The sequence below is a fragment of the Wyeomyia smithii genome, chromosome 3, assembly GCF_029784165.1.
Source record: "Wyeomyia smithii strain HCP4-BCI-WySm-NY-G18 chromosome 3, ASM2978416v1, whole genome shotgun sequence".
In the NCBI taxonomy this organism is placed as follows: domain Eukaryota; kingdom Metazoa; phylum Arthropoda; class Insecta; order Diptera; family Culicidae; genus Wyeomyia; species Wyeomyia smithii.
In genome coordinates this window covers 163,263,806-163,288,386 of record NC_073696.1, presented here as the reverse complement: position 1 = coordinate 163,288,386, position 24,581 = coordinate 163,263,806, and the positions used below count along the sequence as shown (strand labels likewise).

The window sequence follows — 24,581 nt, the reverse complement described above, 5'->3', positions numbered from 1 at the left end:
TTCCATTAAAACAAATAGTAGAGGGAATTGCAACGCTTCTTTTACAAAAATTTCGAGGCAATAAAAGGTGCCAGTTGCCGATTATTCTTGTTTACTGGTTAGTCCGTCCAGAATTCTAGACATTTCAGTATTTTGCAGTAGCCATGTACTACTAACAGCCACCAGCATTACGGGTAAAATAAAATCTGCATATGTACTGGACATATCCTTCTCGAAGAAAAAAATGCAATATAGCTTGTTTAACATTTTTTCCGCGAATTCATGTTTATGCGTATCATATGAATATAATAAAATCTGCGACACGCTCCACCGCATTTGAGTTAATTTATATTTTCCAACTGTATAAAAAAGTTCAATTTACGACCCCATGAAAACCAAAAAAATCTGTATAAATCTGTATTATTTCCAGCAAATCTGTAATCTGTATATGCAGATATCTGTATGAAAAATACGCAAAAAATCTGTATAAATGCAGATAAACCTGTATATATGGCATCACTGGCCACACGCGCTATAAACATGCACACACGCGCTACAGACATGCATACACGCCATAAACATACACACACGCTATATAGCAGGCCACACACCTTATATATTAGGGACACACGCTACTAGGGAACCTGCATATTAGAGAAATGACAAGACACTCGCCGTTAAGACAACTGTCAACATCAAAACGGGTGATCTGTATAATTTTGCATTGCCGTTATCCGTTTTGATGTTGACAGTTGCCGTAACGGTGAGTGTCTTGTCATTTCTCCAATAAACAGGTTCCCTAAACGCTACAGATATTCACACACGTATTGTGCACACACCCTATACATACATACGCTGGATGATGGTGGCATCTCAAACCACCTGGCGGTGCGAGTCTCTTTCAGTTTCGGGTTGTATTCACCCAATGATATCTGAATCGGATTACCGCTGGTGGGGTCAAACTCAGATCGAAGGGAAGCCGAACTGAAAGAGGTAGGAACTGCAGCTAACCACTACCACCGCCGCTGTTGCCGCTGCTGATCCACTTCGCCTACTGCCATCGGTGTTGATGTCCGCTGCTGCTGCTAGTAAACTGTTTTGCTTGAGGATTAACAGTCTCTTATATAGCCCAAAGACATACGCTGGATGATGGTGGCTTCCCAAACCACCTGGCGGTGCCGGTGGTGGTGCCGGTGGTGGTGGCGGTGCCACACGCGCTACAAACATGCATACACGCCATAAACATACACACACGCTATATAGCAAGCCACACACCTTATATATTAGGGAAACGCTACAGTTATCCACACCCTATATATGCATACACTGGATGATGATGGTATCTCAAACCACCTGGCGGTGCGAGTCTCTTTCAGTTTCGGGTTGTATTCACCCAGCGATATCTGAATGGGATTACCGCTGGTGGGGTCCAACTCAGATCGAGAGGAAGCCGAACTGAAAGATGTAAGAACTGCAGCCAACCACTATCACCGCCGCTGTTGCCCGCTGCTGATCCACTTCGCCTGCTGCCATCGGTATTGATGTCCGCTGCTGCTGCCTGCTGCTAGGAAACTTAACTGATGGGGTGAAATGTTCACCATAGGTTAGTTAGAACCAAGGCTTCGTCAGTTAGTTAGAAAGAAGGAGGGGCTAAGTAGCTAATGAAATGACAAGGAACGTAAATAAGCATCGGAAACAGAAAGTGACAACAACAATAACAACAAAGTCAGATCGATTGTATCCGTTAGTGTCGACTATACTTGGGAAGAGAGGTAGTGATTGGCTGCGCGGTATGATTTAGACAATCGATATTAATTACCAATTTTTCAATAGTGTATCTCAAACAATAGTTTGTTTTTATTACATAAATTAAACCGTAAAAGAATTTCTGATCGATTGATGCCAAAACCTTGAAAACCTGATTATAAATGACTGAAAAATAAGCGCTCAAAACCTGACCATTTTTTCCTGGTTTTCCTGGTTGAATTACTAGATTTTCAGTCAGTCAAAAAAAAATTCAACTTTTTTTTTTTAAATTGAAATTTAATGTTTTTAAATTTTTTTTTTTTGTACAGTGTATATTTTCTTATGGTGCATTTTCGATTCGCTACAACTTATTCTCAGACAGTTTTTCTATACAACCAACGGTTTCTGGGCTACAATGCTTCGAATAAAACCTATGCCAAAAGGCATACGCCCTTCTAGAATGTAACTCATGGGTGTATAAAATCTCTCCATCTGTGAAAATGCTTAGTTTGCTAAGCCAAATACGTGTGCAAAGTTTCATTCAAATCAAAAATGGTCGATATTCGACCATAGGTCATTTGGCGCGATCTTGCTCTTTATTCGTTTTCACTATGCTTTAGTCAACACCGCGGAAAATGGGTCAGGTATCGTTATTCTAATACGTAATTCGTTTGAGTTTTGCCACCTGCTACTAGATCCAAATGGAAGAATATCATCTGTAGTGGTAAATGGAGTAAATTACATTAACATCTACGCGTATTCGGGAACTAACAGAAAAAAGATAGAGATCGTTTGTTCGTGAACGATTTATCCGTTCATCTTGGCAAAGGGGGAAAGAAGATCGATGTTATTGGTGGGGATTTTAACTGCATCTTGAACAACTGTGACTTTTAAAGTTCGGTTAAGAATTTTAGTACTGGTTTAAAACAGCTTGTCGAAACGTTTCATTTTAAAGATATTGCAGTGGAGCTTAAGAAAAATGTTTACACCTTTATAAAAAACGGTAGCTCATAAAGACTATATCGTTTTTATACCAACTCTCCTTTCTTTTTACGGAATAGAAATGACTTCACAACACTCCCCGTGGTTTTCTCAGATCACTTTGCAATTTTGATAAGGATTAATGGGACTGTTGAAGATATCGCTCCAATTGGACGAAGTTACTGGAAAGTTAATAGTACACTGACTGTAGATGATACGCTTTGCGCTCGGTTGGCTGAAAAATATAAAGGATGGAAGTTGCGTCATGTTTATTCGACTGATATAAGTAAATGGTGGATTGAAGTAGCCAAACACAAAATGAAACAATTTTACAAACAAGAAAGCTTCCAACGGAACATGAGAATTCCAAATGTAAAAAGTTATTTTTTTGGCAAAATGACTGAATGGATGCATAAGCAATCCACTGAAGAGCCAACCTTGCTAGATACTAAGATGATCAAATCGCGTTTAATTGAAATAGAGCTAGATAGGTTTAACCATTTAGGAAACAATCTCGACGAAACAAACTGCGTGCAAGGTGAAATAATGAACATATTCCAGGTTGCAGCCCAAACCAAACGGTTAGAAAAACGTGGGAATTTTAAAATTCGAAATGGAAATACTATCGTAACTGATTCTGTTGAACTACGAAGGCGCGCTTTCGAGCATTTTACGCGTGTTTTCCAGCCAACCGAACCCGGTGCGAATAGTTCATCCACCGAGGACTCTTTGAATTACATAAATAGGCATTTAACAGATGATGACTGGGAGAATTTTATTAGGCGATTCTCCGACGAAGAATTGAAGTCTGTTTAACTTCGTTGCTCTAAAAAGAAGTCTCCTGGATCAGACGGACTCACCTATGAGCTGTACCTTAAAAATTTTGACTGTTACAAGGACGACTTAGTTCAGATTTTTAATTCATATTTAGATGGGGCAGTTGTACCTCCCAAAAATTTTTCCGATTGGATTATAACGCTTATTCCTAAAAGCAACTCCAATAGATCGAGTTTTGACGATTACCGTCCAATTAGTTTACTTAACTGTGACTACAAATTGTTTATGAAACTGCTTGCTGAACGTATTATGAACTTTCTCAAAAAATTGCTTGGTCCATGGCCAACTGCTTGTGTACCTAAACAGTCTTGTGGAAACAATTTAAAGGACCTTAGAAGATTAATAACAAGAGCTTGCGAAACAAAACGATTTAAAGGCTGCATTGTCAGTTTAGACATAAATAAAGCCTACGATAGGGTAAATCACGACTATTTGTGGAAGGTGCTGAATAAGTTTAATTTCCCTCAGGCTTTCATTAATTGTATACGAACTATTTATAGAAGTGCATCATCTCAAATTTTAATTACGGAATTTTTACACAAGAAATAAAAATTAATTGCTCTGTTCGACAAGGATGTCCTATGAGTATGGTGCTCTTTGTTTTGTACATAGAGCCTTCATTAAGACAAATAGCTGATAGCATACCAAGTGTACTTGTTTATGACAAGTTCATAAATGTGTTTGCTTATGGTGACGATATTGTTGTTTTCGTTCAAAATAACGCTAAATTTGATATCTTATTTTCTATCCTTGAATCTTATGGCTTAGTGGCCCAGATTCGTTTAAATTACCACAAATCTAGTTTTCTACGTTTGAATAATGCTATTGTAGGTCCACAACGCATATGTGAAGATGAAACTCTGAAAATTCTTGGGGTAATATTTCAAAAAACATGGAGCTCAATGGTTAATGCTAATTACCTAAGGTTAGTGACAAATATTAAAGCCGTAATGAAACTCCATAACGTTCGTCAGCTTAATATCATAGAAAGGAGCATAGTTTTGAACACCTTTCTGTTATCCAAATTGTGGTATGAGGCTCAAATAATCCCACTATCACATCAACATCTCGGGTAAATTAAGTCAGCTTGTGGAAAATTCGTTTGGACTAGTTTCATATTTAAATTAAATAGAAACCAACTATACTTGGATTTTGAAAAAGATGGGCTACGGTTAGTTGATCCAGAAGCTAAAGCAAAGTCATTATTTCTACAAAATATTTTTTATACAAATGGAAGTAATATGGAAGAGCATTACTTACTGAACGACAATATCCCTAGCAAGATTTCACGCAATGCACGTGAGTGGTTGACTGAAGGTGTTTATTCAAAAGAAAACTATAATCTTAATACCACCCATGTATGTATGATTATTTTATTGACAAAAACAGACAGATTCCAGCAATTAAAAAAATATTGCTACTTGATTGGGAAAATATATGGGAAAACATAAGTTCTAAATTTTTACCATTTAATGATCGCGCCGAATTATTTTTGTTCGTCAATGTTCGTCAATGGCAAATAAAGAAAAGTTGATGGCCTACAACATACAATTTGCGAAAAATGTGGTTTAAATGATACCAACGAGCATCGATTAAAGCTTTGTCCTAAAGCTAAAATGGTTTGGGACTGGTGTACCAACATGGTTCGTCAAAGGATGAAATTAAATATAAGCGATTTAGAAGACATTCTGCAATATGTTATTCTGGCTACTGCGAAAAAAAGGAAAGCTGCTTTGTGGTTGACGGCTAAAGCAATTTCATTCAATTTAAGGGGTTTGGAACCATCGTTGTTTGTGTTTAAAAAAGGAATCCGAGAAATAAGATGGAATAAAAGGAAAATGTTCAACGCGGAATTCGGGAATTTCCTAAATATTTGTTGATGTAATTGGTCGAAAAATTCGATTTGCCATAGTTTAAGAACGCTGTAACTGTATTTTTGTACTATATATTTGTAACACGAACTTATATTTATACTTCAATAAAAAAATTGCACTCGAGAAACGGAACGAATTGACCTAGCCGAAACCACCATAAAGGGTTCACCTACAAACGGCCGAAACATGAACGGTCGAAATAACAAACGGCCGAATCTATCCAACGGCCGAATCACCGTTCATCTATCAAAAGGCCGAAAAATTATTAGAAATTAATGATGATTTTAATAAAACCCGAATTAATGCACCTAGCGGTAAGACCTAGCCTTTCTCATTCGAACTTATTATCTGTTAAAAAAGATTTACACGGAAATTCCAATTTTCACAAAAAAGCACCTTGAAAATTTCTGGAATATTTCTTTTGACGCGGAACTACGTATTTCTTCACTATACTAAGAAGGTACATTCTAGGAAAACTGGATTTAACATGTAACGTTTTTGGTTGGCGGAATGGAAGATTTTAGATGCTTATAGCGCTCAAACAACTGTTCCGATTTCAATAGTTAATATATCGTTGTAAAGCTGAAATATAAGGTTTGTATAACATGATAGTTTAGTTACCATTTTCTTTTTACTCCGTGAAAATTGCGGAAAAATTTGAAGGTCGAATATCCACATACATAGAAAGAAGAGATGCTTACACGTGATTGGTTTTTCCCCAATCACCAGAGTTCTCCAATCCCCACACTGAGTGACTCTATAAAAGGACATTCCGTGTTGAGAGAAGACCATTCCCTGGTCGACCGTCAAGGCGAACAGTTCGGCTTCCATTCGATCTGAGTTGGACCCCACCAGTGGTAATCTAATTCAGATATCGTTGTTGGAATACAGCCCGAAACTGGACCTGAACGGCACTGGGGACCATTGGAAGCCGTTGGAAGGACTATTGGAAGACTCGGAAACCGTTTGGATGCTGCCGCACGGGTAGAAATGAAATCTCGAAAACGGGCAAAATGACTCATGGTTTCATGATTTGGATGTATTTTCATGGTATGAATATACACCATGAGTTAAGACTCATGGAATTATGAGCCAATTGTTCGTACTGCACGCCGTGCGTTACTGTTTTGCTGACATCATGAGCAATTTGAATGATGACCATGATTAATGGGTCATGAAATTTAGCATTTGACTCATGAAATTAGGCGTTCAATTTATAAAATCTCCCTTCGACTCATGGAACCATGATTGTGATTTATGAAATCATGAGTTGCGAGTTATGAAATATAGCATTTGACTCATGGAATCAGGTGTTTGGTTTATGAATTCTTGCTTTGGCTTTGTCTAACCCATGAAATTATGAGCTGAACTCGTGAGATCATGAGTCACGAGTCATGCAATTTAGCATTTGACTCATGAAATCGGGCGTTCGATGTCGATTCGTTCGATTCTTGCTTTGGCTACTGGAACCATGATTTTGATTTATGAAATCATGAGTTGCGAGTCAGGACATATAGCGTTTGATTCGTGGGATCGGGTGTTCGATTTTTGAATTCTTGCTTTGGCTACTGGAACCATGATTTTGATTTATAAAATCATTAGTTGCGGGCCAGGACATATAGCATTTGACTCATGAAATCGGGTGTTCGATTTATAAAACCTTGCTTTGATTTAGGGAACCATGAATTGAACTCATGATTGATTGGGCTAGTTTCATGAAATCATGATTTGTGCGATCCGATTCACGAAATTGCCCCAATCCGCACGAGAGTCACAAATAAAATAAGACTTTTTTCTTACAACTGTCCCCCGAATGTTTTAAAAATAATATGGAAATAGTTTTTGTACGCGAGTAACCATTACTTTTTATAAAAAAACTTGTGTGAGTTTTCTTATAAAAGACACTAACGATATGATTATAAAACAAATTTTCTTTCACTTTGTCTCTGTGATGATTGAACTAAAATTTATTTATTCTTCTCTGAAGGGTCACAGACGAAATTATTCCACTTGTGAAACGAAATTATTTTTTATATTAAGTAGTCACGGTGGTAATTTGAAGTACAAATGGTATGTTGTCATAGAATAGTCACTAAGTCATTAAGAGGTACATTTAAATTTTTCTGATAACTTCATAGGAAAAGCTTCCTCTGTTAGTCACTGTGACTTCTGTGAGAGAATATTTGTCAAAAGTTTTGTTCAATAGAATTTGTGACCTTTTGAAAAAAACTTATAATTTATTAACATTGTCGCAGTGATTTTGGTAATCATATCTTCTAGTTTAAATAAATATCAGAAATAGTGAACATCGGGATTCAATCAACAAATGTTACTTTTTGGTCACCGAGACTTTTGTAAAGAATATGTCAAACGTTGTTATGAATATGTGATCTTTTCAAAAATTCCGCGGAATTTTAGTAACTATCCTTTTTAATCAAGTAACTTCGAAAAGATTAGTTCAATTTAATAAGGTCACATATTTCTTGAAATTAGTCTCAAAAGAGTCCCGTATTAATTAATGCTTATTGAACAGGGTTGCCAGCAGATTTCCAATTTCAAATTCCCGGTTTTTTCCCAGTTCGTCGACAAAGTAACTCCACATCGCTTGCTGCTTGGTTGCGATGCGGCTTCGTTTGCGGTTGCGCTGAAGCACCACTTTTGACGCATCGATTTATTATTGAGTCCACGGCACTTCATGCTACCACCAAGTAGGGTAAAAAGGTATAAAATGCCCCCCTAAACAAGAACGTCGATATTGCAGTTATGCTTGTCACAAACAACGAATCTTTTATACAGTTAAATACACCATTCAGTTGGTAATGCACTGCAAATATTTTACTTTGTAAAAAATATTATACGAAATCGCTACATTAAAAACAAAAATTACATTCAAAACGCAGACTTTAAAATCTGCCGGGGCAAAACGCCCCTGATTCAGTATAATATGCCCCGAAGCAGAAGGACAATATGCCCCCATATAATAAACAGAACATTTTATGCCGCTGCCAAAAAGCTGTAGCTACAAGTGTTTGAATCAACTAAAATATATAAAATTGATTTTTACCAATTGTGGCTGTAAGCGTTAACCAATTGAACAATTAACAACTAACCTAATTAATGACAAATCTTGTTTTTAAGTCAACGTTTTTTATTTTCTAATCAATTCATTTAAAACACAACCATTTTGTTTCTGTGGCAGCATGATTCTGCTTGATATTCTTTTTTTTTGTAAAAAAAAACAATTTTACTGAAAAAAAAAAACAAAGAAATTCAATTCTTGTAATAACAAGTTAATCAAGCTTTGTGAAAAGAAAAATATAACAAACGCAGTTTGACTGCAGAGAAAACACTTCAACGGCTCATTGTCAGAGCGCTGGCGTTCAATGTGAAACCATTCACTACATGTGATGCATTTCTTCCAGCCATCTCCGTGTTCTGAAACGCTAAACAGATATCCACATGTATGACAAATAATATTTTCCTTTCTGTCTAGTTTAGCCTTTGGCTTTCGCGTAGGTCTTTTTCGAATGTTTTTTATATCCTTTGTTACCTGCTCCTGCTTCAGCTTCTTCCGGTATGGCGACGACGTGAGTTCCTCGCAATGATTTTTTTTCTGTTAACCTTCCGCTTACTTATTTTTTGCACTTCAGCTTCCAGCTCAGAATCTCTATCGAGCACCAACGGAAGATCATGTTTAGCGGACCGAACTGCGGCATTCGGCCAATCCCACCTACGTCGTTTTGCCAATGTTCTCTGTTCAGAAACTGATGGTGTCTGATTTGTCTCTATTTTGACGGGACAGAAAGACAGCGAATTCCTATTCTCATGTGTCAATGGCGGTCGGTTCTGATACTCCGGTATCAACAACTCCGGTTCTTGATCCATCACAACGGTTGAGCTGGCATCGGTGTCTTGCACTACAAGCGATGTAAGATTTCCGTTTTTATCAACGAAATAAAAGGTGTTGATGTCCAATATCAAATTATTATCTGGTACAACGTCGCCAAGTTCAACAGTGAGTTGCTGTTCATTCTGTACAACTTTCGGTGAGGAATCAATGGTTTTAAAGGGTCGCCCGAGTGAATCAGAAGCCGCAAAATCAGCGTCGGAAAATACATTTCGGTCAAATGGCATTATACCGGTTGTTTTATAACCATTATGAGCCACGGTCTTCTTGGCAGTTTGTTTGAATGCCTCGTTAACCAAAGCAGCAACGTTGTATATTGTTACTGCTTTTCCACCATTCCGTTTAAGAAGCCTATCTAATGCATCAGCATAGGCTCCTTTTAAAGGACCCATAAATGCTACATCAAGTGGCTGTAGCTTATGGGATGTGTGAGGCGGAATTGATAAAATTCGGGTGTGGTTGACCCTTGCCTTCTCCAGAACCTCCAGGTTTCTAGTATGGCTTGAATGGCCATCTAGAATTAGTAAAACCGGATCTTCTTTCGTAGGACGAGAGCACCTCAAGAAGCTATCGAACCATTGAGAGAACGTCTCCAGGGTACTCTACCCACTGGAGTTGCAAGCGAAATTGGACTCCGGTGGAGCTCCAACCATCAGTGCATGCATCCGTTGTCGCGGAAAGATGAAGAACGGATCCATGAACGTACCGGAAGCTGACATGGCCATCGTTACAGTCGTATTTTCACCGCTTTCTGCCGAAACTAGTCTGCCAACTTGATGTTGCCCTTTGTTTGTCAGTACCTTCGTCTTTCGTCCCTGGACCTGAAGTGAACAATTTAAAAAAGTGAAAAATAACATCCAAAAGCATAACATCACTCTATATACAGTGCCGACACTCGTTTCGTCAACGTTGATAACGCTACTGGGTGGGTAAGGATGCTCATCAAAGACCCGTTCCAGCAGATCGAAAAACTGCGCAACACTTTTCCGATTGAAGCCTCTTGCCCGTGCGATAGAAGTGTTTTCCGGTGTTCGAAGGGAAATGTTTGGATGACGCTGAAGAAAACTTTTTAGCCAATCTGGCCCAGCTAGCTTGAGTTCCTTGTCAAATGGATGCGAAATCCCATTTTTTTCAGCCATCTGATACGCTAAGCTTCGCATGTTCCGGGTCGTTAATCCGTAGAAGCATTGACGCATTTCGATCGCGTACGCGGCCAGCTGCTCCTCCTGCTGGGGCGAGAATACTGTGGCAAAACTTCCCAGTCGAGCTAACTTTACATTCTCTGGATGTACCGTTGAATCTAAATACCGCCTCAAAGTACGTTTGGGAATGCCGTATTGGATTGCTGCTTGAGTTTTAGTTAAACCGAGGTGTACGACTTTCATGGCTCGGGACAGCTTCTCAATGTTCCACGACCGTCTTTTTGTCGGTTTACGAATAGGTGTACGTGCCATCTACGAAACAAGAATGCACGGTTAGGTTGCACCAGCAATAGGGCATATTACCCCGACTGGAAGCAGGGCATATTACCCGTCGTAGTAGCGTTGCCGAAATTATTAAATATTTTAGCTATTTAGGCAAATCTTACCGTTTCTCCACTTGATATAGCTGCTTATTGGTGCACTTAACAGGATCAAGCGCAAATAACGCTAGCTAAACTATATTAATTAACAAAAGAACCTTACGAAAATGATGCTGAAAATTAGAGCCGATGCACTTCAAACCAAAGTTGTTTTTTCTTTCTGTTTGGTTGCTAGTGACAACAGGTAAACATACATAGTATACTAGTTACATGAAACACTAGGGATTCTCAATAATTTCGTATTTTAATATTTGCATATTTCCGAAAAAAAGGACTGGGGCGTTTCGCCCAGGGGGGGGCGTTTGATACCTCTTCACCCTAGCATATTAAGAGCTGATTCTTTTTTCTACTACTGACTGGTGCCTTGGTTGCACCAACCACCAAAAAGCACATTAAGTGCTGACTATGTGTTCCTTCTATTGACTGGCGTGTTGATCGCATCATATTCCCCGGCTCACCCAATGGCTACCACAAGGTTCATTTCATGATTTTTTAAAGAACATTTGAATGTAAGGTATATAAAGAATATATCATTGGATTAAGCAACTCTTGCAGAGTAGAAAACAACTTTTGATGGTATTTTTGTTACAACATGGCGGTTGTGCAGCGATTGCCTTGAACCGCTTTTTCTAAAAGTTGTTCCGCGGCGAGCAGTAGAAGTCGTTCCCAACTCCACCTATCACCAAAACATTTTTTTTTGAATTATCTACATAAGGGTCGCTAGTGAAGTACACATGATTATATTTCTGAATTTTTCTTCGCAAAATGGCAACGGTTTGGAAGAAAAAATTCTTTTTCGACAAAAAAAATCGACTTTAATTGTTTATAACTTTTGTTGTTGTTAATCACCCTCTAAAATCGTGTGCTCTTCACTAGATAATCTTACGAAGAAGCTACAGTTAAAATTTAAAGTCAATCAGATGTAAACTTTTTTAGTTTTACTGCTCGCCGATTCTGAAAACATGGTTTTGAGAAAAATGCGTTTGAAGTTTCAAAATGCCTAAAATCTTAAGAATTGCAACAATAAAGCCCCTTATAACTTTTGAAGTAGAATACTTCTCTCAGGAAGTTCAGCTACATAGGGATGTGAAATGAAAATCTAAAATCGAAAAAAGTGAAAAATATGTCCAATTTCAAATGCTAATAAATCGATTAGTATTCGATGGATTTCCTTCGTTCTTGCAGCAATAGATTGCAAAATCTTCTAAGATTCTTCCCAAAATAAGATAATTGTAATTTTATTATTCACACTATTGTACTATTGAAAATAGTCAAGCCTTGTCAAAACGAAAAATTCGACCTCTGATTGGTCGTTATATGCTTGCTTCCCAAGCACGGTCGACAGGATCATATACCTTGCAATTGAAAACATGCTATTTGGCCTATATAAGAGCCTGTTTCAGCCGGAGCCGCTCATAATAGTTCTAGACAGCGACAACAGCAGTCGTCCTTCCTTAGCAGCAGCACTAGCCCTGTGGTTGGTCACCACGTCTCAGGAGCAGCGCGGTTTTTCTCAGCGTGTGTCGCCAGACAGCCATTATTCCCCTCGTGTTGGGGCAGCATGATGATTGCCATCAGGAAATCCAATTTCGGAAATCAAAATGCCTTTTTTAAGGCAAATAAACAAGTCATTGAAAGTTAATAATTTTTGTCAACGCAAGCAAGCATTCTGTGTTGCATCCTAGCAATTCAAATTTGTCGCACCCGTCTAATTTACTGAATGTGAAATAGCTTCCACAGTGCATGTTGTCCGTGTATCTTAATTCCCCCAATGTTAGGGCATCTTAAAGGTTGTAATTAGCAACCGATTTTGAACCGCAACATGCTTTTTTCAAGGCAAATAAAAAAATAATTGAAGGGTAATAATTTTCTGGCATCAACACAAGCAGACATTCTGTGCGGGATGCAATCAAATTCTGTTGTAGTTGTCTAATTTTTACTTTCACTTTATTTAGTAAACCCCCCACTGTAGGAGCAGCGCAAAGGCTGCGATCAGCATAACCGACATTGAATAATTAACTGCCCTGTTAGTACGCATTAACAAAAGCAGTTAGTTCGACTATGCAGAGCTAATATGAAGTCGATTCAATCAATCAGCATAAACAGAGTTTCGTCGTCTCCCAGCTGCCAAGTTGCAACATGATGCAACACGCAACAGCAAGCAAACGAAATCGCTTGATGTTACAAACCGCAATAAGATACGGGTTAGAACCGTTGCGTGTGTGAGAGCACCATCGGTGTTTATTCGCTGGATACACTATCTACTGTCTACTGAACGCAATAATCTGCTTACATGCGACACGGGGACGGGAACATTTTTTTCAACGAAGCTGCACAACACGACACAAAACATGTTATTTTGTTGCTTCAATGAGAGTGCTATCGGTCCGGCTCGACGAGAAATCATTTTTGTGCATCCGTGCTACGAAACTGAGGAAAAACTTTAGAAACTGAAAAAAGAGGTGGAGCTTATCAAATGATCGCTCTGAGCCGGAATGAAGTCACACATATTTTTCAAGTTATATCATTCCACCACGTACGTAAACTAATTCATTCCTATTTTCATCCCTATATAAGAGCCTGTTTTAGTCGAAGCCGCTCATAATAGTTCTGAGCAGCGACGACAGCAGTCCTCCCTTAGCAGCAGCGGGAGCGAGCAGTGGGTACCATCGATAGCAGATAGCGGCCACAACTGTGGCATGGCTGCGGATAAGCGTAGCAGTTTCAGCGGATCTCACCATCGACAGCAGCAGAGCCAGCAGAAGCAGGTACAGCGGGTACCAATGGCGGCCACAACTGTGGCATGGCTACGGATAGCGTTGCAGTTGCTCAGCAGTTGGGCCAGCGTATAGCGGCCACAACTGTGGCACTGCTATGCATAGCGTAGCTGTTGCAGCGGGTATATCAGCATCGATAGTAGCAGGGTCAGCTGATGCAGCGACACTCCCTTCACTAAAATGCTGTTTCAGCGTGGTAGCGGGAAGCATCAGCAGCAGGCTTGCATGAAGTGAATACATCAGCCAGCAACTTTCTCTAAGGCCTCTGCCATAGTAGACGCGAAAAGGGGCGCGAACCGATTCGCTCGGCCGTAGGTTTATGCACAGCTCTACTGATGGCTGTACATTAACCTACAGCCGAGCGAAACGGTTCGCGTCGCTTTTCGCGTCTATTATGGCAGAGGCCTAATGGGAAAGTTGTATCATTTTGTTCAGAAGAATATTATTGTCGGTAATATTACAGAGATGCGATTGCGTAAATCCGATTTTGAATTGAACAATTGTTCTTTTGAGAACAAATAAAACACTTATTTGAAGAGTTAATAGCTCTTGGTACCAATAGCAGTATAGTGACGGCCTCAGCGGTAGATGCAGATGCAGCCGGTACTTCCCTGAGGCCGATGTAAAGGTAAATGGGAGCAGCACGGCGAAACAGTTCGGGTTATGCTTAGACGCGCGTCATTTTTTGTTCTTGATATTCCCCACATGAAACGACGCGCTTTCGTATGATAGCGGTGGTATTAGCGGTAGATGCATTTGCCAACACTTCCTCCAGTAAAGCCGTGTCTAGTTTTGAATGTGAAAACACCTTTCTCATTGTGTTGACCGTGCGCCTTAGTCCTCACTATCGAGGTAACACAGAGATGAAGATAAACACCACATCCTATGATAAATTGAACAATTGTCCTTATAAGGACAACAAATGAATTAATGAAGATTTAATTTTGAATTAGAATACTTCTCTCAGGAAGTTCGGCTACATAGGGATGTGAAATGAAAATCTAACACTGAAAAAAGTGAAAAAAATTTCAAATGCTAATAAATCGGTTAGTTTTCGATGGATTTCCTTCGTTTTTGCAGCAATTGATTAGAAAATCTTCTAAGATTCCTACCAAATGCATGAAATTGCAATTTTATCATTCGAACTATTGTACTATTGAAAACTCTTAAGCCTTGGTCGTTATACCGCGCTTTCCCAAGCACGGTCGGCAGAGTTATGGACCTAGTAAATTGGGAATGCATCATTTGGCCTATATAAGAGCTTCATCAGATAATAAACAAACATTTCATCGGATATTAAATTGAACAACTGAAATTTGAAGAACACAAATGATTATTTGAAGAGTTAATATTTTCTCGTTTTGCGCTATAAACCAAAGTTAATTATCTCCATCTACATGCATACTCTGATTATTATTACGTGTTTGCGTCGCTTAGTGTTTGGCTACGGTCATGCAGAACGCAAATAACGGCGCGATGCGATTCGGCAGGACGAAATCTGTTGAAATGTAGAGCTCTACTTCGCCTTAAAAAGAGCTGTGCATTTCACCACGGTAAGGCGAATCGCATCGCGCCGGCATTCGCGTTCTGCATAACCTTAGCCTTGGTTCCGTTCCCGTTTAATGATGTCGTATTAAATGTGCATATTACAATTCGGCAGCACCTCAACTTCTCATTTGCACAAAATTTAAAAATATTCAATGAACTTCATTCAAAATATCAGACAAAAAGAAATTACAATACTGCCAATGAACGGTCAACGTTTATTTGCTAGAAGAAATGACTGACACGCAAGCAGCCGGGTTATCTTTCTTGTAAAAGTATTCTACTTCAACCTTGCGGTCGTGGCTTTGCATACAACCTTCTTGTGATTTTTTACTATTAGCCAGCTATCCCTGCGCCGTAAAGATGTCCTTCCTGAGCCTTATTTATCTCTTCTCCCTTTTTTGTCTGATGTAAGGCTGCGCCTAGACTCTTTCGCGATATCGGACATTGTGCATACTTTAAAACTTGTGCATACTTTAAAACTAGAGCGGACACAGAAGCTATTTATTCGGTATGTCCTACGACAACTACCATGGAATGATCCCGTCAACCTGCCTGACTACCCTTTCCGTTGCATGCTCATTAGCATGGAAACATTAACAGCTCGTCGTCTCAAACTGCAACGAATGTTCGTTTTCGACATCATAGAAGAAAATATCGACTGCCCTGAACTATTACAACAAATTAACTTCAACGTACCCTAGCGTGCTCTTCGTAGTTCTCCTGTCATAAATGTACCGTTTCACAGAGCAAATTACGGACGTAATAGCCCTTACGACTCCTGTCTTAGGGCGTTCAATGACGTCAGTAGAATGTCCAAAACTACTTTTAGGACTAGAATAAGAGATAATTTAAGATCATAGTCTGTACGATTTTATATCGAAGACCATAAGACAAATATACAAATTTACAAAACTCGTACATGTTCGGTCCAACGGTTAACCCAAGAGCATGATTATGTATTAGAGGACAGTTAAAAACATCGGCATCACCGCAGTTCGAACAAGACACAAGAATCTTGAAGCCTAGTCCACGCTTGCTCGACTGTAAAAACCGCACATCGCTATCACATTTTTCACACACTCCCAATTCAGAAAGGGCAGTAATAACAACGAAAAATATATAAAACAGTAGCGGAAATCACTATCAACATGATTACGGTTTAAATCAGAAGTTTTAAATTTTTTCGCCGAGGTACTAACGTACTTCGAATCGCCTTTGAACGCATGGCGGTTAGGCGGGTGTCGGTTACTAATTTTACTCCGAGTTGTTCTGGTACTTCTTCTTTTACTGCCTTTGTGGCCACTGTACACCTTGTCACTCATATTTTAATAGGTACTTTTGAATATGACTCACAATTGAAAAGTATAGAAAAATTCAAGCAGAGAACGTACATAATGAGAACGGCTGATCGACTAAACAAATGGAAATTATGAGTAAAAACGTGCTGTAGAGATGCTGTACCGGTTGAAACTTGATGTAGCGACCTCTATACTATAAATTTGAAACACGATATAGATCATAGGTAACTTCTACTAGTTTACAAAGCCGAGTATCGCTAAATTAAACGAAAAATGTGACTTGGAGCATAAAAGTTGTGGGGTAAAAATTGATTTGAACGAACTTTGAGTTTAGATCTATACTTGGGCGATGTAGATTTTGATTCTAGGATCGTTTTAGCATGATTTAGGCCAATAAAAAAATGGCGAAAAAATATTTTTTTGGTGGATATTACCCTTTAATATACAGTCAGGTTTTTTTTACGCGGGAGATACGTACCTCGTAAAAAAAACCGCGTAAAAAACCGCGTTAATTCGAAAATCCGCGTAAAAAAACCGCGCTAATTCAAAAATCCGCGTAAAAAAAAACCGCGTTAATTCAAAAATCCGCGTAAAAAAACCACGTTTTTTTAAAAATCCGCGTAATGTAGTCCAGCAAGAAGGGCTTTAGAAAAAACCCGAGAAGCTCTAGAACCAGTATTTAAAATTGTCCTCTTTGACGGTCATTCCGGATCTTTCGGTGGGTGGAGGGTATTTTTTGGACTAAGTCTTTTACTAGATAAAAACTTGAACATTTCTGGTTCCAAACTCACGTTAATTCGGAAATTCGCGAAATTTTTTTTGAATTAGCGCGGTATCGCGTGAAAAAAACGCGTTAATTCAAAAATCCGCGTAAAAAAACCGCGTTAATTCAAAAATCCGCGTAAAAAACCGCGTTAATTCAAAAATCCGCGTAAAAAAACCGCGTATAAAAAAACCGCGTAAAAAAAACCTGACTGTAATGAAATTGTCGGAAGTTAGCGTTTGTGAACATAAGGTGTTTTATTTTGCCTTAATGGTGGTTTCGGCTAGATCAGTTCGTTTCGTTTCTCGAGTGCGACTCAATTTCGTTTTGTGCAGTCGTGGGATATACCTCTTCCAACAGATTTCGTAAAGTTCTGGGAGAACCTCCCATCTCAACTGCAACAATTAGATGGTATAAAAATTCCGAGATGGGTTTCCTCCGTAGGCTACGTTAGCGTCGAGCTTCATGAATTTTGCGATGCATCTGACCTTGCATAAGGTGTATGTCTGTATGCACGTTCGATTTTTGGTAGGGCTGAAATGAGATTGATCTGTAACAAGTCGAGAATATTACCGAAAAAACAAGGTATGACGAAAGAAATAACAACTCAGAGAGCAGAACTTCAGGCAGCTTTGCAATTTTCCCGATTAATGGATAGAATTACCGAGTCAATAAGCATCGATTTTTCGTCAGTTGTTCGTTGGAGCGATTCTCAAATTGTGCTCTGTTGAATCCAGATGTCATCCGAAACGCTTCAGATCTTTGTTGGAAAAAGTGTGAAAGCACATACAATACAAGCGCTAATGAGTGATTGTGCTTGGCATTATATGCCGTCAAAATCGAATCCTGCAGACTTGATATCGAGAGGTATCAAACCTAATCTGCTACTTTATCAAAATTTCAGCTGCGTTGAACGATAGGAAATACGAAATCTGCACACCACCATCGATTCCAGCTACAGGTATTCCGGACTTCCCACAGTCGACCGCATCCCCGTCCGTTTCTACTGGCTATTATTCGGCATGTGCATCGAAATAATTTACATGTTAGTCAACGTACTTTGCTGACGATTATACGGCAACAGTTCTGGCCTCTCGGAGCTAAAAGTAAAGTCCAGAAAGTTATTCATGATTGCATTCCTTGTTATTTAAAACATATGCTTGGACGACGAAAATGGTTTTAAATTTCGTAATTAGTTTTTCGTAAAAATGCTATATTTCGAGATTGGCTCATAGTACCACGAAATGATAAGTGTTTCTTACGTAAAATTTTCCGAGAAACACGATGAAACCTTCAAATTTAAAATAAACTCAGCTGCATTTGCCGAAAAATGCAAATTTAGTTTTAAAATAGAAAAATAATCTATCTGGCAACAGTTCCGGTCAAAAATAATATTTTTTCTGGATTCCTTGGTTTTTTTTCTTTAAAATTTACTCATTACTATTTTTCGGGTGTCTTATGGCTATAAACTATAAAATAAATTAATTACGAAATTTACAACTATTTTCGTAAAAATGTTATATTTTGAGATTGGCTCATATTACCTCGGGATGATAGTTGTTTCTTACGTGAAATTTTCCAAGGAACACGATGAAATTATCAAATTTAAGATAGAAATGGCTGTATTTGCCGAAAAATGTAAATTTAGTTTTCAAATACAAAAATAATCTGTCTGGCAACACTTCTAGTCAAAAATTATTTTTTTTTTTGATTCCTTGGTTTATTTTCTTCAAAAATCTTCTATCAGTATTTTGCGGACGTCCTACATCTATGAATTGTAAGAAAAAGAAAAACGGAATTTTGAACAAAAATTGCCTGACTTTGTCACAAAGAGTGGGGTCCCACAGAGCGGGGGGTATTCCAATCGACACCAAAATTGGGATTTTTTCATAGTGAGCCTAGATGAATAATTCCCCCAGTTTTGAGCCAAATCCGTGATGGTCGTGTCCAAGTGGCATGTACACGTCGTATGGAATGACCCATATTCAGACAATCATCGCAAAGTAAACAACAAAGAGAAGAAAACTACCACTAACAAAAAATGTGCTATAAATACAGGGGTGCTTCGCGCATCATTCATTCAGTGTTTATCCTTTGTGAACGACGAATCGCGAAATATGGGTTAGAAGTAAACGTTAGAAATTGCGTTTTCTTTTGGTGAAAATTACAGTCCACTATTGAAACTTTATTGACTTTTTTGTTTCTAATTTTACAATCGCCACATTTTGACAGATTGTAGCAAACATTGTTGTCTTGAATGTGTAAAAAATGAGATTTTTAAAAATGGTACTATTAGAAATATTTAGCATTTTGTGACAATTTGGAAAATTTCACCCACAAAATAATTTTTCCCTCAGTATGTGTATTTTTTTCTACAGCCGCAATTTTATTACATACAACTTTACTGAAGACGCCACTAAAATCAAACAAGCCGTTATCCTGATACAGAAATTTTTTTTCAATCAGTCACATTGATATATTATAAAATTACCTCTTTATTAAAAAGTAACAACAGTGCAACGTTTCAGCGAAATCGGAAATGACATGCTAAAAAAATATTTCTTTGCACTATCCTATTATTAGGCCTTTTTTTGTTCACACAACATTTATTTGACACGGCACAATACTAATATTTAGCCTAACGAATTATTATCCATTCGTCTTTCAAATATCGTTTGCATGAACATCGGCAGTTATTTTTGAAACTGGATCCTTCGCGTGGTCTTATTATTTTATATATTGACATGCACGTTTGTATTACAACCGTTTAAATTATTTATAGGACACCGTCTTCAGCTATTGAATCCATTGCCCCTCAGCCTTCTTCAAGATATTGGTGCTGAATATTATGAACCGCCAGCTTTATTGGACAAAGACAATGTAAATGAGTTCCGAAAAAAATATGATGATAATTTCCTGAAGAATAAAGACAATGCTCATATGGCAGTTCTTGTCAACCACTATAAACTTTCTGCTATAGATGGTCAAATCGGATCGGGTACAACCGTAAACAAAGGCAAAAAACGAATACCACCTACAAAACCTTACATTCAGATGCTGATGCTCTATGACTTGCTTAGAAGAGAAGCTAAGAAATTGATGTTTGAGTTATATGAGGTACGTATATATAGATCATGTCGAACTCGAACAGTGAAATGTCAGACGCGATTGTTTATGATTTAAATCAAAGCTTTCAATTAACTAATTAATTATTGAAATATTACAATTCTCAAGCTGCAAGCAGGTCTTCACAGAGAATACAAAGATTACGGCTAGCTATTTGTATACGAGCACTATATTAATAAACATATTAGGGGTCTTCACATCGAGCTCGTATACAAATACGCAGCCGTAAACTGTGTATCTTCCATAACTCGTCAGTGGAGGTGAGTATTTTTACGGCTTGGTATTTGTTTACGAGCTCGACATGAATACCCATATTATATTCTGGAGCCTGGTATCTGAAGTTATTTCCTTTCTCTGTCCGCGCAAATCACCAGACCGAATTTTCTCTCATCGTGTGTTCTCTGCTACAATTGGTTCCACCGCACTTAAAACTACTGTGTTGAGTTAAATCATGCGACCGGGCACTCATCATACATATGTTTCACAATACTTTTAGGCTAGCAAACCTTCTCTTGCACATAAAATACGCTAGTCCCCCTACGGTATTAATAACGGGTTTATAAACTTGCAATCACCGAATCCACTGGCACGCCTCTTTTTTCTTCACTTATACTGGCATGCAGTTTGACTGCTATATGTTGAACTTCTAGCAGTCATGAGTCGTACTCATGAATTCGCTATCAAGGTGGTAGTGTGTAGTATTCACCACGTGGTGACCACGTGGTCGACTACGAATTTTCAGTGCTACAAGACTCGGGTATAGTTAATGTGTATGAAAACACTATCTAATGTTTTCATCACCATAACAAACATGATGACCGAATGGTAAGCATTTGAAAATTCGAAGTCGAAAACGTGGTGTTTCGAAGTCGGCCATTAATGGTTTCAACACACTGCCACCTTAAAAACTCATGATATTCAGAATCCAAATATGGTATCATCCCAGCCCGCACAAATGACATGTTGGTGAATTTTAAAGGAAATTCATATTCGTACGAAGAATATTTTCTGTAAATGGTCAGGAATGCTAAAAAGGGTCGAAAAGGTGGGGTTTAGAGCCTTATACAAACTTTTGGTAATTGTCACAGTGGTTTTTTAGAATGTTCTGCTTTTTCGTATTAACAACTTGGTGATGTTTATAGGAAAAACCAGAAACGTTTTCTTTGTTTGAAATTGTCACCGCGAGTCGTATTATCATCAATACATTCATGAATATTTTTCGTAACAAAGTGCTGGAATAAAATATTTCATTCGTGACCAACTCCCATTACTATTTTAGATTTTTTTTTGTTTCGCTGATGGCAACGATGCCTGAGAATGAACCCATGCCTAAGTCCTTTGAGATTCGAACTAGCCTGCTTCTAACGAGACTCGAACTGACGACTATCTGCTTATCAAAGCGGACTCTGTAACGTTGCGGCAACCAGCTCCCCTCACACTTATTCCACTCTTATTTGTCTTCATAACACTACTAAGATAGAGCAAATTTTATTTCAACGAATGAGTGACGAATCACTCAGAAGTGAAGACAATTTAGGGCAAAATCGCGACAAATGACCTGAAAATACACGAAAATTTATTCGACCAGTTTGATATGAATAAAGCTTGGTACACGTATTTTGCTCAGTGAACTGGGAATTTTTCACAGATGGAAAGATATTTTAGACCCACTGAGTTAAATTTCAAAAACCGATCATACACATTTTGTTTATTGGCCCATATTAGGCTATCGGTTGACCCGGCAGACTTTGTCCCATTTATTTTTCTTTTATTTTATTTTGAACATTCACGATTTCACATGTTTTCATTACAAATATTCGAGACTTTAGTTTAGTTACTGAAAAGAAACAGTTTCTATTGCTCACACAAAAACACAGTTTTTAAAGTTCACACATAAAAGAAACAGTTTTTAAATTTAAAAAGACGACCTTTTTCGAAAACAAATAAACTGGAGGACGTTCCAATACAGTAGGTTTATGTTTTTGGCATGTTCCATTTTTGACATGCTCCGTTTCGGCACACTCCGATTTTTGCAAAAAAAAGGTTCCGATTTTGGCAACATTTTATAGCTCATAGTATACAACAGTGTTGTTAGTCTCGCTCGTAAGCAGCATACAACACCTCATGTGAGGTTCTCGGTGTCGCCGCTTTCACACAGTAGAGAATTCTCCATTCAAGCTATTTCTCGTTCTTTCCTGCTTTCTTTCTTACTCCCGAGATCATATGCACACAATCCTGTCTACTCTTCTCGTGTGTACTCGTGTATACCTACTCCCCAACTCGCGAGAACGACCAGCCGAAGACAATTGATTCAAGATGCTTTGCGATGGTTGCAGAGGGAAAATATATGATAGGGTATCGGACTACTTCGGCAGCGGTTCGCTTCGGCTGGTTTTGTATTAGACTGCTGTGAAAAACTTACCGAAGCAGTTCGATACCCTACGCGTTGCCCCACTGTCGGCTGTCGGTACATGTCAGAAGAAAGCATTTTCGTTTTCGAGCATAGATTTTCAAGCACTCCTTCTAGTCAAGCAATTTTAGTCGAGTACTCCTACTCACTAGCAGAAACTCGCATACTCTTTTACGGTAGCTGAGCAGCAATAGGAAAGAGTTTGTTCGTTTCCGTGCATGCTTGCTGCTATTCAGGGGAATGCATGAAGAAGAAAGAGTATCTCCAAAGCGTGTGTGCAAAAGTCTTGAGAAGCGTAGCATATGTCTCGTTCTCAAGCAGAAAGGAAAAGAAAGGTTTCGCTTCTCGCTCGATTTGCAACGCTGGTATACAATAATTTATACAATTGACTGAACTGATTCAACTGAAAGTGAAAACATCCTACGCCTGATGATTTTTAACGAGTTCAACTACCAACACTATTGATGTAACTATGGAATTCTTCCACGAGGTCTTCTTGTCTTCTTTTTTATATGTTTTTCATTATGTATTTCAAATGAAGCAAGCGTGATTAAATGCAGTTCCCCTAGAATGATATATCACAAAGCGCAAAATTCAAGTTTTGAAAATCAATCAAAAATTCACCAAAAGACTAATTGGTAGCTGTTACTCATCAAATGGGTAGAAAATTTACCCAATTAAAAGTCGTGCAACTTTTTTTAAAATGGGTGAAATTTCTCTCACTAATGGGTAACTTAAATTTACCATGTATTTGACTCCAATTGTACACAACGCACTGTCGTATATAACTGGTCTGGCATAAATGGAACAGAGAGTTTGACGTCACAGACGCTGTTGTACTAGCGCTGGGGGGAGCTCCGTAGCCGCAAGGTTACAAAGTCCGCCTTGGTAAGCGGATGGTCGTGGGTTCGAATCTTAGTAGAATCAGGCCATTTGATTGCCAAAGGACATTAGCATGGGTTTATTCTCAGGCTTCCCACCAAGTACCTTTCCTTCAATCTGAATTCTACAGTACCTCTGTTGACTCTCCTTCTAACAAAAATAAGTCCCTGTTATAATAAAACTGGTGTGAGTAACGTATGAAAGTTCTCTCCAGGGAATTGCAATTAGGCGATATTGTTAGGAGGGACAGAGGCTCGGTATAGTAGAGTAGTAAGCTTGAAACGGAAAGGTAAAACTTACACATAAGCACGGATTTGAATGATAAGCGTATCACTTACTTCAATAGTGATTCTGCCAATAATATGAAGTGCGGAGTACAGAAAACACTTGAACAATATCACAATAGATCTAATCTCTGGTCGCAGTGATGAACCCACACAGGAAAAATAAGCGCTGCGAGACAATAAAAATAATGACAAATTTGAAATTTATAATTACCGTAAGTTATATACGACGGATTTTGTTAAAAACGTATTGAATCATGTAAATAAAAAAATTTCATGATAATTTTGAAGTCTCAAATTGAATATATTAATGACAAAAAAGGTTTCCTTTTTTAGCACGGTTCCAATTTTGGCAACTGAGACGAATCGCACCAAATGACCGATAGTCGAATGTCGACTATTTTTGATTTGGATGAAACTTTGCACACGTATTTGGCTTAGCAAACTGAGTATTTTCCACAGATGGAGAGATTTTTTACATTCGTTGTTTTGCTTTCGTCTCGATTAGACGCAAATTGTTTATCTCCGTTTGAGTTCGCAAAATAACAATACACGAGTTATCGTACGGGTGTTTTTTTGTCGATTAG

General features: G+C 38.4%; 1 protein-coding gene across 1 annotated transcript in view; it reads left to right on the top strand.

Annotated features, from left to right (window-relative positions):
• The window catches only part of LOC129728802 (uncharacterized), a 625,151-nt gene that overhangs the window by 555,262 nt on the left and 45,308 nt on the right, over positions 1–24,581 (top strand). The window contains exon 5 of the mRNA XM_055687263.1: positions 20,075–20,409. Within this exon, the coding sequence (XP_055543238.1) occupies positions 20,075–20,409 (335 nt within the window). The remainder of the gene's footprint in view (positions 1–20,074; positions 20,410–24,581) is intronic.